At 37.0% G+C, this 16,202-nt stretch overlaps 1 protein-coding gene across 8 annotated transcripts in view; it reads right to left on the bottom strand.

Annotated features, from left to right (window-relative positions):
* Positions 1-7,518, bottom strand: part of PHF14 (PHD finger protein 14) — a 196,197-nt gene extending 188,679 nt beyond the window's left edge. For 3 of the 8 annotated variants that reach the window (XM_030932736.1, XM_030932733.1, XM_030932737.1), the window contains exons 1-2: positions 6,577-7,517; positions 5,954-6,064 (exon numbers count right to left, since the gene is read on the bottom strand). In XM_030932736.1, coding sequence (XP_030788596.1) covers positions 5,954-6,064; position 6,577 — 112 coding nt within the window. In that variant the 5' untranslated portion in view covers positions 6,578-7,517. Of the gene's footprint in view, positions 1-5,953; positions 6,065-6,576 lie in introns of all 8 variants that reach the window. The other 5 variants (XM_030932734.1, XM_030932735.1, XM_010354505.2 and 2 more) reach the window with 3 other exon arrangements.
* Between the last annotated feature and the right edge of the window lie 8,684 nt (positions 7,519-16,202).

The raw sequence follows: 16,202 nt of genomic DNA, 5'->3' as shown, positions 1-16,202 counted from the left end.
AGAACCAGATGTGTTTCAGAATTCATAATTTCTCAGATTTTCAAGGGTAACATGGAGCATGTACCATATATTACACTAATACCCCTAGTGAAGTCTATGGGATTATAATCAAACATTATTTCTGCAGAGAAAAATATAAATATTTACAGCATATGAGAAATAAATACTACAAATAAACTCCTACCAGTTCCTGTTAGGCTTTGCCATCAAATAAGTTTGTGTCAATCTTACAAAACACTTGGATTTTTGAGCTTCTTGGATTTCAAGAGTGTGGACCCAGTATCACTCACAAACAAGTGACTTTTTTTCAGTCTCCAAAGCATTAAGAAAATTATGATTTTGTAAACCACTCACAGTAATTAAACCCAACCTACCAAGAAAAATCACATCTGGTAAAAATAACAATAATAAATCTTTAGACATTTTAAAATTACGATTTAATAAATAAAAACCAGAGTTCACTAAACACTTCTAAGACACAGAAAGATCTTTTATGCACACTGACTAAAGAAAACTCAAACACCTTAGGCTCTAGAATGGAAGCAATGCCATAATTAAGAGAGCTAGGAGACGAAGATGAAAGAAAAGGTACTTTTCTTCTGCATCAACCTTCTAGAAGGCTTTTTACCAATCAAAACTTAATGATAGACAAAAAAGTAAGATTAACTGGGGCAGAAGTGGGGGTAGCTGATCAAAACTTAGACCAATCCAACTTTGCTGTTACCTGGTAAATTTTACAAAATGTCATAGAGATTTTTGTGATTTTGTTTTGGTAGTTGCCAATGCCAATTAATCATTTTTTCTAATGAGAGGTAAATTGAGACTCCTTGATTCTGTTCTTGATTTATAATCATGCCTGAATAGAAAGGAATTAAAAAAAATTCAATGTTTTATATTTGTTAACTATTAGAAGAATGGACATTTTCCCACAAAACCAAGTCCTAATAGCTTATCCAATCCCTCGTTCTCCAAATACAGTACATTAGTCAGACTCCAACTACAGGGATCAGCAATACATCAAATTTTATCTTTCTATAGGGATCAGCAGCATATCAAATATTATCTTTCCCTGATCTCTGAAAAATAACTTCTTCATCTGATTAGTCACTATTTGTTTTTTGTACATATGCACTGGAGGGATGGAGATAAACCTTATTTATTTACAAGCATAGCTGGGTAATAAGGATAATGAGAAAAATCAAGGTCCTTGGCTGTCTATTTTTTCCATAGGCTGCAAAGAAAAAAATTTCCCATTACTATAAAATCAAAGAATGACTCTGTGCCATGTTCCAAAAAAAAAAAAAAGAGAAAGGAAAAAAAGAAATACACCAGAGAAATTAGCCAGATACTTCAAATAAAGCTATCTTAGGCAGAAAGACAGAGTTAATTTCAAGTCTACAATAAACCTTTCTTACATTTGAAAAAAGTAAATCTTTAAAATTGAAATCCTACTTCCCATTTGGTTAAATAAAAGATAACCTTTCTCAAACATACAATATATCGGAATCTCTCCAAGCAACAGCTATTTCAACTAACAGACAGTTAAGAAATTTTTTACCATCACAGAATTTTTCAAAACTCCTCTGAGTGGTAATGGCCAGACAAAAAATAAAATAAATTTTAAAATTAGAATTTAAAACACCAACAAGAATCCCTTTAAAACATTAAATAATAAAATAAAAATTAATTTAATTAATATCAACCATCAATACCACTGCATCCAATGTTCTCCCCATAACAAAATCAATATGACTTAATTTAGTTTTATGTTAATATACAATATATGCAATATAAATTTGTTCATCAATTTCATCAATCTAATTCTGTTCACTGATCTGGTACAACAGTATTAGTACTATAAATATACACAATAGATAACAGACCGAGCACTATTCTACCAGTTATTTGGAGCTATCCCAGGGCTACATTCGACCAAAACTGTGTATGTCTTGAAGACAGCCAGTCAGTCAACACAACTCATCCTCTACTGCTGATTCTAGTTCCAGCTATGCCATCTTAGGTTTGTATGGGTAAATCTAAGCCAGTGGTACTCAAATGGGGACATTTTTTCCCCCAGAGGACAACTGGCAATGTCTGGAAACAATAGTTGCCACAACAGTGGAAGTGGGGTGGAGGTGAGGCTGGGGCAGGTTGGAAACTGGCATCTAGAGGCTACTGGCATCTAGTAGAGGAGAGGGTTGTTGTTGCTAAACATCCTATTGGGTACAGGGCAAGCCTCCACAACAAAAAACTATCCAACACAAAATGCCAATAGCACCAAGGTTGAGAAACCCTTAACTCGTATATACAGCCACAATTTGACCTTATTCTACTTTTCCAGGCTTATCTCTTCTACTTCTTCTACTTATCTCTTCAACCCTGATCCCCAAATATAAAAAACAATTCCAAGTCTCAACACTTTTAATTTTTGCCTCACCAAGATTGCTGTTTATCTAAATCTTTCTGTTCATAGTTCCACTCTTCTCTCCTCAATGAAATTGTTCTACATCAATCTAAAGTAATCCCATTTCCTATGAAAGACTTGAACTACACAAGTGATCAGCCATCCTTTGTATCAATTATTTTATTTAATTATTCTAATTTTTATTTTACTTACATGTTATTTTACTTACATGTTATTTTACTTACTTATTCTAATATTACTACTATTGTTTTATAAATTCACCATAACATCTAGCAAAGAGCTAAACTATGGACAATCAATGAACACATCTTGGTCCAATTATTCAAAGTCAGATTAAGCACAAAATACCACCAGAGTCTCAGGCTGACTCTTCTCATTAAATTATTTCCTGGTAATATGGCCTAACTAAACTACCTTTTGATCAAGATCTAAAGTTAACCCCATTTTACTTTGGATGGTGGGGGATGGGGGTAGAGGGCATGGCTAATCTATCTGGTTAATAAAATACAGGTCTGCATCTTTATAAAGATGTAAACATTTTTTAAAACATTCAATTAATGTAGCAGATAACTAAATGTAAGTAAGTCTCCTATCCTACCCCCAGCCCTATGCCCAAGTCTCAAATATAAACACTTGAACTAGGTCAAACCATGAAATTGCTAATATTTGACTGTTTTGGACCTACAAAACTGGTAATTCCATATGGTTCAACCTAACATTTCTACATATTGTTCTTCTGGTGGTTATCACCATAATTCTAACACATATATACCCTATTTTAGGACTTACTCATTTCAAACTTTATTGATTGCTTTCAATCAAAAATGAGAAGCTTCTTTTGCTTTTGCATTAAAATAAAATATAAACTCTCTTCAGTTTCATAATTTTCTAAAGGTACAAGCTGGTAATCACTTGCCAATCTCACTCGTGGGCCACTCTTTACCAAATGTTGATTTGTTTCTATTTTATGATAGAGTTAAATTATGTTTATCTGCAAATGTTTTCTATATTTATTCCTAAAACCAAACAGAAATACAAAAAGTTTTATAGTCAGAATTTCAGATTTCAAGATGAAGGTAAGAAAAAACTGATCCACAGAATCCAGTTAGCCAAAATTAAGGCCAACCAATCTAACCACTTAATATTAAGTTCTAAGGAAGTTCGTAGTTCATTCAATAAGTCATTTCTAGAAGTTGTTTTGAAAGAAAACACGATCAGACAGATGTTTAGCCACCATTTGTCTACTTCCAATTTAATCTCCTATTCATAAGTAGTGCTGGGAATCCACAACTTCAACATGTTTGAAAACCAGTGATAGGACTAATGTCTTATTCTCTATAAGACTTCAATTAAGTATATACTATCTCAGGCACAGAAAAGATTCAAATGGAAAACAATGGTAATCCAGAGTAAGCCAGTATCTCAGCTATGCGGAGCATCGATGCACCTAAAATAAGTCAAAAATATGATTCAATTTCTGCTGACTATTAATCATTTTAAATACAATCATTTTCTTCTAAATTCCCTTTTACAATAAATACCAAGAACTATACATATAGAATTGTGACCTGAGACCACAGGTCACAAATTTAAGCTCCCCAGGGGGCCAGGAGGGTAAATTATGAGTACAGCATACTAAATATTATGTTACAAGAGGGAACAGAAAGTAAATATTTTTAGTGTGTTTAAGGGATATGTAGATATATCAAACTAACAAAACTCATCCTATCATTTTTTCACAAACAACAGTTGTCTTCAACTATAGTTAGGATTTAACAAGGTCAGAAATCTCTACTTAGCTCGATGTCATAAAATATTTTGAGAAAGTACTTTCTGTTTGTATCAGATTGTTTTACCACTTGAAAAAGAAGCGATACCTGTGAATACTCCATCTCAATAAACAAACCTTAGAAACAAATTGTCCACAAAGTCAAGATTTATTGTCACATAATTATGCAATACTTAATATAAGTTTTAGAATTGGTCTAATATTCAAAGAATTCGTAACTTCCAAGACCCAATTATGTTTGTCAAAGTTTACAACCACAACCATAACAAACCAAAACTACATCCTAGCCAGGAATATTCTTATCTGCCAAGGTCTTTAACCAAGAGAACTAAGATTTAAATTTTACCTTCTTTCCCTTCCCTTCTTTGGAAATACCAAACATCAGCAAACTAACTAAAGGAGGGATAAAGAGCTGAGAAGCAAAGGATAAAAAAACAGTTAATCAAGATAAACATCAATTTTTGATTGCTGAGGATGAATTCAATTAGTAACCAAATATCCAGAGTTTCTGTTTAAGATTCCGTCCATCAACTCTTGGGATCCAAGCAGATAAACAGACTAAATCCCAAAGTCAAATCCACTGGATCCGTTACTGCCTGAGTGACCTCATGCCAGTTCTTTAAACTCAATACCCCTGTTACCTGTAAAATAGTATCTCCTTCACTAAGTTACTGTGAAAATTAAAAGAGATTATGCAAACAAAAAGTTATCAGCAAATCACAATGCAAATTCTGCTGTCGATGCTACTAAAAGTAGCAACAGGAATATAATTTCATTCATCCCTTCCTACTATCCCTAGCAGGAAAAAGACAAGGGAAAACCAGAGGAAGGAGAGATGTGACTAAGCACAGCAAACTCTCTAGAAGGATATAAAAACTGTTGAAGAGATGAAATTGGAAAGGTTTTTACTTCTCGCTTTATTTAAATTTTCATCTCACTTTATTTAAATTTTCAAAAGAGGTGAAATTACAAATAATTTTTATTGTTCATGTTTATCAGTATTTTTCCCATAAAATATTTAAACATAATTTTTATGTTTCTCAGATTCCTTCAATTGAAACTGTATATATTATATACATAAGGCACACTGAACAGAAGATACAAAGGAAAACCATACTTTTCTGTTTTCCAGTTCAGCACAATGTGAATATACCACCTTTAAAAAAAAAGTTTTTTAAATTACTAAATATAGTGAGCAAGCATGCATGACTTACACTTCAGAGATATCTGAAAGGCCCAATTCACAAGGTCCAGCACCTACTATAATTTAAAGTGCAGCTCTTACTCTGGTCAATTTTATTCTAGCAAAAGAGCTAATACACAAAAAAAGCAAAACTCCCCTAAGAGAATGTCAAGTGATCTGAAAAAAGAAGAACCCTGCTCAGGGACTATTAATGGTCCACACACCTCTCAGGATACTTTTCTACTTTGGGATATCTTTCGGTTTTTTCCTCTGTAATATAAGCATAAATGTATTACAGGTGTAAAACAGAGAAACCCTTTTGCATCTTAGGAAAAAGTCCTTCCCCTGACTGCTAATTATCTCTGAGGAAAACAGAAGCAACGATAGGTCTAGTGACAGTATCTAAAGGCAAAATGGGAAATCAAATGGACAAAATAAATGAAGTTTATGTGCTTTCACTTAAAATTGGCATTTTAATCAAAACCGATTTAAAAAGTCTAAAAATAAGCCTAACTCCAGAAAGCTGGGAAAGGGGAAGAGAGAAGGAAATATTTACCTGAGGCATCTCCAACTTTAAAATCACTGTCATCTGAACTATCATAATCAAGAGCTTCCAGCAGAGAAGCTGCCAAAGGCTTCACCTGCCTCCTCTTGGAGCTGCGATCCACTGTTAAGAGAAAAAAAATTACATTGTCATTCATCATCACACCAAACACGGGAGATTTGTGGTGCTAAGAGAACACAAAGATGACCTCGCGCAAGGAATTTTAGTCTAATTGAGTTCTCAGCAAAAGAGGTCAGGAGAAGGTTGGGGTGCAGAAGAGGGGTGGGGAAGGCTGGACAGCTCCATGGGCAGTTTCAGAGGCAGCTCCAGCCCTGATGCTGCCAACGCCAACTCAGGCCGGCTAAAATCGAAGCTGACCCTCTTGCCCATCTTTTCGAGATGTAGGTTCTGCACCTTACTCGTAATCCCCCACTTACACATCGTAACAGTCAATAAAACACGCAAAACCCAGGGAATAAAAGAAGCGGGCTTCACTTCCGCGGACCATGGAGGGCCAGGGTCCACCAATCCAGCTTTCCCGCAGGGTTCTCCCACTCCTGCCCTGCTCCCACCGGCCCTGACATCTAGAATGGCTGAAATGGATCCCTCGCCGCAGAGGCCTTGGACACACTTACTAAGGAATCCGTGAAGTGGTCGTTTGGAGGAGACTTAGGGAGAGGCTGCGGGAGCCCAGGCAGCGCCGAGGTCGGGGACTGGGGCCGCGAAGACAAGTCCGAAAGATGCTATTTAAAACCGGCGCGCGGCCAGCCAGACAGGGGCGCTCCCAAGAGTAGCCCCGCGGTCCCTTAACCCCCCGCCCCCCCGGCCTCACCTGGCCCTGGCCGCTCAAGCCCCTTCCCACAGCGCTCCCTGGCCGGAGAAGACCTCCGGCCCAGGCAGCGCAGTCAACCCGGCGGCCCTGGGGAGTTAATTTCTCCCGTTAAAACTAGAAAAAAAAAAAAAAAGAACGAAAACTTTATTAGCCTGGACCACAAGCAACAAAAAACCCAGAAATTGCACAGCTCGAGGCTGGCTGCCTCAGACAATAGGGAAAGCAGCGACCCGGATACGGCTTTGAGTAGAAGGAAGTGAAAACACGAGGCTGAGCGCAGCCCTGAGAGCAGCAGGAGTTGAGGGCGCATGCGCAGGACTCGCCCCCGCGCACCCTTCCCGAGCAGGAGCCGAACAGAGCCGAGTGGAAGCCCAGGGAGCCTCACGGAGCCTCACGGAGCCTCACGAAGCCGAGTAGTGCCAAGCAGGAGCAGAGGTCCCCGCCAAACCAGTGCAACTCCGCCCATAAACCCCTGAGGCTCCGCCCTCTCCGCGCCTAATTCGGCTCCGGAGTCCAAATCCCTGGGAGGCCAATTTTTGTTTCTGATCTGTTTTTTAAGGATTTACTGAGTAAACTTTCCACAAAGGGATGTTTGCTACCCTAAGCCACTACCAATAATTAAATAATATTGTCACCGGTAGAGGGTCGTGACTGCAAGTTGTCCAGGTTCTTGGCGTTTTTAACAAAGAATTGCACAAAACGCCCAGCAAAGCAAAGAAAGAATGAAGCAACAAAAGAACAAAAGCAGGGATTTATTGAAAATGAAAGCATGCTCTCTGTGGGAGCGACCTGAGCAGCCGCTCAAGGGCCCGGATACAGAATCCTGTTGAGTCCAAATACCCTCTAGAAGCTTCCTGTTGGCCACTTCATGCTCACTTCATGTAAATAAAGTAACGCGCAGTCTGATTGGTTGCAGAAAGAAGCCAACCAGAGGCCGAAATGAAGTTACAAAGGTCATGCTCCTGTGCAAACACTGGTGCAAAAAGCAATCAATCAGAGGCAGGGTGAAGTTACAAAGTGATATACTTCTACGGAAAGGAAGACTCCCCTGCAATCAGTCTGATTTGTTGCGGACAGTCAATTTCCCATCCGCCCTGCAGAAAAAGTGGGGGTTTGCAAAGGGAGTAGTCTTTGGTCCTTTTGTTACTTAGGCATGGAAAGTTAGGGGTTTCCTTTCATTTTAGTTCTAGGAAGTTGGCGTGAAACATCCTTAGGTTCCCTGCCTCCAGACCCTATTCTCCTGCCTCTCTCACCCAAACTATCATTGCTATGTGTCCACTCAAACTTTTCTATTGTGCTATAGAAACTTCTATTCTAAAATGTATAACCTACTTAGTAAACTTTTTTCCTTTTCAATTACCATTCTTTTACCTCCTCATCTGAAATGGAAAAGTTACCTTGCAGCACTCTCAAATGAAAACCACTCATCCTTCCATACTTCATTTTCTCAAGGTGCAGAAGTGGCATCCCATCCTTAATACTCCTCATTGGCTTTCAGATATTTATTCTTCCAGTTAAAATCCTAGGAACTTAGTTATTTTAAAAACTCCATTCTGGGAACTTCACTTCCATTCTACTTTAAACACCAACCATATCATGGACTGACAGTTTTACCTATAAAATTATAAATCAAAATATTCCACTCTTTGACAATAGCCCTTTAGATTTATTTGGAGCAATTATGCTAAATTATCTAAAAGAGAAATTCAAAATCTGGCATTCGTGTTTATGTAAAACCAATTTCTAGGAGATTTTCTGAATCAAAATGTATTAATTCATTTACCTTTAATAAATAACACCTAGTTGCTCTAGAAAAACAGTCTGTACTGCCGGGCACGGTGGCTCACGCCTGTAATCCCAGCACTTTGGGAGGCCAACACAGGTGGATCACCTGAGGTTGGGAGTTGGAGACCAGCCTGCCCAACATGGTGAAACCCCATGTCTACTAACGATGCAAAAATTAGCTGGCATGGTGGCACAAACCTGTAATTCCAGCTACTTGGGAGGCTGAGGCAAGAGAATCATTTGAACCTGAGAGGTGGAGGTTGCAGTGAGCAGAGATCATGCCACTGTACTCCTGGGTGACAAGAATGAAACTCCATCTCAAAAAAAAAAGTCTGTACTAATATATATACCATCAAGAGTGAATAAGAATTCTTTCTAGTTTTCCAAACCTGTGGCCATTGGATATCAGCAATCATTTTTTTTTAACTTTTAATTTTGAAGTAATTTCAAATTTACCAAAAAGTGCAATAATAATACTGAGTTTTTGTACATCCTTCACCCAGCTACCACTAATATCAGTATCTTATGTAACCATAATACATTTATCAAAACTAAGAAACTGACATGAGTACAGTTTTGTTGACTAAAGACTTTATTTATATTTCACTAATTTTCCTACTAATGTCCTTTTTTCTGTTCCAAGATTCAATCCGGAAGACAACATTGCATTTAGGTTAGTAATCTTTTGCAATTCATGTATTGAAAGAAAGTAAGAGAAGGAAAGAAGGAGAAAAGGAGGAAAGGAAGAGAGGGAAGGAAAAAGAAAGGGAGAAGAAAAGTAAAAAGAAAAGAAAAAAATTACCTAATTCCTTTTTTTGACCTGCATTTAATAAACATGGAAGGAATGGCTGGTGTCTCCCAATACCCATTGTCTCCTTTTTCTTCAAAAATGGAACCTCCAAATTTTAACTGGGCACAAGTTTCCAAAGAATAAAGACATAATATACTAACTTTCTTGATGTTGCTTGGAGTTATGCAGTTAAGTTCTGGCCAATTACATGTCAGCAGAAACAGTACATGAAACTTCCAGGAAATGATATTAAATGAAGGGGCTTGAACTTTTCCCTCCCTTTTGTGAATGCCTGTTATTTCTTTTTCTTGCCTAATTGCTCTGGCTAGAACCTGTGGAACATTGTTGAATAAATGTGGTGAGAGCAAGACTTCTTTGTCTTGTTCCTGACTTTAGGAAGAAAACTTTCAGTCTTCCACTTAGTCTTATGTTATCTATAGCTTTTCATAGATGCCCTTTTTCAGGTGGAGGAACTTTCTTTTTGTTCCTAGTTTGCCGATTTTTTTAATCATGAAAGAGCTTCAAATTTTATTAAATACTCCTTCTCTGTCTATTGAGATGATCACATGATTTTTGTACTTTATTTTTTCAATATGGTATGTTATTATATTGCTTGATTTTTATTTGCTTAATCAACCTTGCATTTCTAGTATAAATTCTACTTAGTCATGTTGTATAAATCTTGTTGTAGATGCAAGATTCAGTTTGCTAGTAATGCTCTGCCATCTTCTTAGTAAGATATTTATGTTATGTAATCCATCATGTTTCTCTTTTATTCTAGTTGCCAGGTATTCAAATTCAAGATATTTATGTATGACTACACAAAGAAGAAGAATTATATAATAATTGTTTCCAGAAAACAGCAACCACAAACAGCCTCAATGTAGGATTTTGCCAAATAATATTCTTAATGTCCACAATTCTAACTAAGCAAACTGAATATGACTGCACAAGCATCAGCAATAATTATGAAAAGCAGAGATCTGTATTTAGAAATGGTCTTTCAAAGTACTCCAACAAAAGATAGTAAAATAAACAGCTTGTCATGGACACCTACTGTAAGAAAAAGAAACAAATATGTACACAAAAGACAGCAAACTTCAGAGTCTGGAGATCCGAATTTGCGTCTAGGCTTTGCCACTGAATTTGTGTTACCTTAAAAAAGTCAACATTGAGCCTCCGATTCATCACCCAGAATCTGGAAATAATATTAATAACCTGTCTGGTTACTTACTTGAAGTTTTGAGAAGCAGATAACAGTGTACCTATTTCCAAAATTACTCTAAGAAAAAAGTCTTTTAAATCCAAGAAATTAGAGGGCATGCAATGAAAAAATGATGTAAGAGAAAAAGAAAATAACAGTAAGAATAAATTGTGAATAATTGCTGATACTGAGATTGTGGGATTTAATACAGTTTTATTAAGCAAGGATATGCAAACTAGAGGGGACATAATTCTAAATTATTGTAACCAAATCCAAGAGGTAGGGGGTAAAGAGATGGAGTGCTTGCGAAAGTAAAATACGAGAAATGAAAAAAAAATTGAATTGTCTTATTTTGTTGAGAGAGAAACTGCAGATCCTGATTAATTTTTTACGAAGCCAAGAAAGTAAAATTTAGTTTGCTGTAAATCTAAAGATAATAGTGCTGGTTCACAACTAATTGAACAAATTGAACATGTGAATTACTTCACTACCCTCCCCAGAAATCACAGAAGAAATATACAAATAGAAATAAATCCATAAAATCATAGCATTGCTATAAACCTGAGAGTAATGTCACCAGCAGACTTTTGAGGGCTATGGAGGAATCTTGACAGTTCTGGAAGTAGGTCCAGATTGCCAACAAAATCCAACAGACTAAGGAGCTAATAAATTCATCCAGGTGATGATCATCAAAGAGAAGAATCATTAACATGAGTTTTTCCAATAAATTATCTGCATAACACTTAGGCAAGAGACAATGAGGGTTGTGAGAAGGGTTGAGACTTGGACAGTAGGCTGGATAATTCATTAGAAGGAAAAGAACTACATAGTAATTCTGTTGTCAGAGGAACTGAAAACAGCATTTCTCTCCTGAATAAAACTTCAAGTACAGCTCTACTAAGGGGGAAGTCTAACTTCAGAGATTACCGAATGGAAAACAGGTTTATAGGAAGGAGACTGATAGTAACCCCATTGACTTTCAGTTGTCTTAATAGCTGAAATAGGAAGATCCAGCATAGAAACTACTCATAAATCACAAAGAAGAGCCTATTCACATGTAACCTCCCTATACCACCAACTTCCTCATTAACCGTACAAACAAACACACAACCATCAGAACCAGTATACCTATAATGAAAACTTGCATTTAACCTCTGCCGGGTGAACAGGGCTTCTTATTTGGATAAAGTAAATCAATTCTGGCCACCAACACTACATATTATATACTATGAACACAAATATATATAGACAACCAAGAATCATTAAATATTTAAATAAAACTAACAACATTGGAGAAACCAAATTTTGAAAAACTTTAAACAATTATGTAATTCAGATGTATTAGGAATCCCATGGGCATTTTGATATTTAGAAAATGTAAGGGAGACAGAGGCCATCTTCATGTAGATGTAACAGCAGCAAAACAAGCTCAATCATCTATGAGAATAGAATCCATATTCACTAGCTTCATTCAAAGGTATAAGGGCAAGGTGGAGGAGCAGTTGTGGAGAGGGTTAGCAGCAACACCTGCACTAATTTTCTGACCTCTAGATCATAGCTACAGTTATATGATCTTGAAATTGAAAATTTCCTTGAATTTCTGACTTTCACTCCTTCAGTCTTTTCAATGATTGTGTACATACCAAAATTTTTTTCTGCATGAAATATATATAGTGTTTTCTATTTGCTAACTAATTTTTGTCTGATACAATAGTTGGTATATAAAGATGTTCAAAACATAAAGAAATAAAACTTCAACACTGGAAATTTGATATTTATTATGTGACCCAGTTTGGATTAAAAGTCAATGATATCTTGATTATCAGTGGAAAATAAGATATTGGTAGTCCAAGACATGCAGTGGTAATACACTTACTTAAATTATCATATGTCATCACCTGAAATAAGGTGCCTGTTGAACACAAGATCTGTTAGCAATTGTTTGTTATGATAGAACACTAAAATGGAAATAAGAAATAAAAGGACTGGGGTGGGCTGAGGTGGCAGTTCTGACAGCCTTTGAAAAATTAGAGAACAATGATGGCAAGCCCAGGGTTTTAATATTTTTTTTAAGTTTCTAAATGTGACATGGGACCTTGCTACTTGCCAAGAACTCTTGAGCTCAAGTGATCCTCCTGCCTCAGCCTCTCAAAGTGCTGGGGGTACAGGTGTGAGCCACTACATCCAGCTGACTTTAACTACTTAACTCAAAACTTGTTCCAATACAAAGAGAGCTTCTGTGATTTCTTATCTTTGTCATTATTGATGGGCCAGATAATTCTTTGACCCTGTGGCAAAAGGTTGAGGAAGGCTGTCCTATGCATTGTAGGATATCTCAGTACCTCTGGACTCTGTCCGCTAGATGCCACTAACAGCTCTCCCTAACCCAAATTGTGACAACCCAAAATGTACATGCATTGCCAAATGTCCAATGGGGAGCAAAATCACTACCAGAAACAGTGGCACCACTATCACTCACCCCTCCAATGAAAACTACTGCTCTAAATTAATTTCATCTCATGTTATCATAGGACTGATATTGTTAATAATCGATAAATCTGAATACACAAGTTGCAGGTTTTAGGCAACTTTGCAAGAATTTAGGATATTTATTGGGATAGAATGGTACCTTGAGAATTGAAAATCAAGCCTGAAAATCTCAGAGCCTAATTTTTTTAAAGTAGAATTAGACCCTTCTTTCTTGGTGAAGCTACCTGCCTTGTTGAAGACACTGTAATGAATGAACTCACCTGAGTTCATTACTTTGCAAAGGGATACTGATTCTCCTCATGCCCATCTCTATTCCATCCCTTCACTGCATCCCTATAAGTAGAATCAGATCTGGGTATGTTCCAAGGGGCAAGGACAAATTCTAACGCTGAAGGAGATGGTGTTTTCTTTTATATTAGGAAGAGTTACCTTATGTTTGGTGGTAGTGGTTTTATTGCTATTGTTATTGTGGGGAGGTTTATGGATGGAAGAGTATATCTGGCTGCCGAGTAGACAAAGCATAAAATTGGGTTAGATATTGTCCACTAGCAAGTGACTTTCATTCTCACCTCTTCCTCTGTATTACAGATCACGTTAGAATAAAAACTACATTTCTGAAACTCACTTAAAACTAGGATTATATATATGATTTAGATTCCACCAATAAGATGGGCTTTCAAGGTTTTGATGGTGGTGGGAGGCAGACAGGTTCCTACGTGGGAAAGGGTAGGTCCCCAGTGAGACCCAAACTTCAAGCCAGGGAAAATGAAGTGAGAAGAGAAGTTTAGAGAAAAAAGAGTGAAAAGAAATGAACAAAGCCTCGAAGAACTATGTGAAAAAATCAAATCTACGTTTGATTGGTGTACCTGAGAGTGATGGGAAGAATGGAACCAAGTTAGAAAACACTATTTAGAATATTATTCAGGAGATCTTCCCCAACCTAGCAAGGCAGGCCAACATTCCAATTCAGGAAATACAGAGAATGCCACAAAGATACTCCTTGAGAAGGGCAACCCCAAGATATGTAATTGTCAGATTCACCAAGGTTGAAATGAAGAAAAAAATATTAAGGGCAGCCAGAGAAAAAGGTCTGGTTACCCACAAAGGGAAGCCCATCAGACTAAGAGTGGACCTCTCAACAGAAACCTTACAAGCCAGAAGACACTGGGGGCCAATAGTCAACATTCTTAAAGAAAAGAATTTTCAACCCAGAATTCATATCCAACCAAACTAAGCTTCATAAGTGACGGAGAAATAAAATTCTTTACAGACAAACAAATGCCAAGAGATTTTGTCACCACCAGGCCTGCCTTACCAGAGTTCCTGAAGGAAGCACTAAACATGGAGAGGAACAACCAATACAAACCACTGCAAAAACATGCCAAATGGTAAAGACCATAGATGGTATGAAGAAACTGCATCAACTAACAGGTGAAATAACTAGCTAGCATCATAATAACAGGATGAAATCCACACATAACGATATTAACCAAAATGTAAATGGACTAAATGCCCCAATTAAAAGACATAGACTGGAAAATTGGATAAAGAGTCAAGACCCATAAGTGTGCTATATTCAGCAGACCCACCTCAGGTGCAAAGACACACATAGGCTCAAAATAAAGGGATGGAGGAAGATCTACCAAGCAAATGGAAAGAAAAAAAAAAAAAAAAAACAGGGGTTGCAATCCTGGTCTCTGATAAGACAGACTTTAAACCAACAAAGATCAAACGAGACAAAGAAGGCCATCACATAGTGGTAAAGGGATCAATTCAACAAGAAGAGCTAACTATTCTAAATATATATGCACCCAATATGGGAGCACTCAGATTCATAAAGCAAGTTCTTAGAGACCTACAAAGAGACTTAGACTCCCACACAATAATAGGGGGAGACTTTAACACCCCACTGTCAATACTAAACAGATCAACAAGACAGAAAATTAACAAGGATATCCAGGACTTGAACTCATCTCTGGACCAAGTGAATTTAAAACACATCTACAGAACTCTCCACCCCAAATCAACAGAATATCCATTCTTCTCAGCACCACATTGCACTTATTCTAAAATTGACCACATAATTGGAAGTAAACCACTCCTCAGCAAATGTAAAAGAACAGAAATCACAACACACTGTCTCTCAGACCACAGTGCAATCAAATTAGAACTCAGGATTAAGAAACTCACTCAAAACAACTACATGGAGACTGAACAACCTGCTCCTGAATGACTACTGGGTAAATAATGAAATGAAGGCAGAAATAAAGTTGTTCTTTGAAACCAATGAGAACAAAGACACAACATACCAGAATTTCTGGGACACATTTAAAGCAGTGTGTAGAGGGAAATTTGTAGCCCTAAATGCCCATAAGAGAAAGCAGGAAAGATCTAAAACTGACACTCTAACATCACAATTAAAAGAACTAGAGAAGCAAGAGCAAACAAACTCATAAGCTAGCAAAGACAAGAAATAACTAAGATCAGAGCAGAACTCAAGGAGAAAGAGACATAAAAAACTCTTCAAGAAAAAAATAAATGAATCCAGGAGATTTTTTTTAAAAGATCAACAAAATAGATAGATTGATAGCAAGACTAATAAAGAAAAGAGGAAAGAATCAAATAGATGCAATAAAAAATTATAAACAGGATATCACCACTGATCCCACAGAAATACAAACTACCATTAGAGAATACTATAAACACGTCTGTGCAAATAAACTAGAAAATCTAGAAGAAATGGATAAATTCCTGGACACATACACCCTCCCAAGACTAAACCAGGAAGAAGTTGAATCTCTGAATAGACCAATAATAGGTTCTGAAATTGACGTAATAGTTAATAAACTACCAACCAAAAAAAGTCCAGGACCAGACAGATTCACAGCCAAATTCTACCAGAGGTACAAAGAGGAGCTGGTGCCATTCCTTCTGAAACCATTCCAATCAATAGAAAAAGAAGGAATCCTCCTTAACTTATTTTATGAAGCCAGCATCATCCTGATACCAAAGCTTGGCAGAGATACAACAAAAAAAGAGAATTTCAGGCCAGTATCCGAAATGAACATTGATGCAAAAATCCTCAATAATATACTGGCAAACTGAATCCAGCAGCACATGAAAAAGCTTATCCACCACGATGAAGTTGGATTCATCCCTG

Source organism: Rhinopithecus roxellana, chromosome 6, assembly GCF_007565055.1.
Source record: "Rhinopithecus roxellana isolate Shanxi Qingling chromosome 6, ASM756505v1, whole genome shotgun sequence".
NCBI lineage: Eukaryota > Metazoa > Chordata > Mammalia > Primates > Cercopithecidae > Rhinopithecus > Rhinopithecus roxellana.
This window is presented reverse-complemented; position numbering and strand designations above follow the sequence as displayed.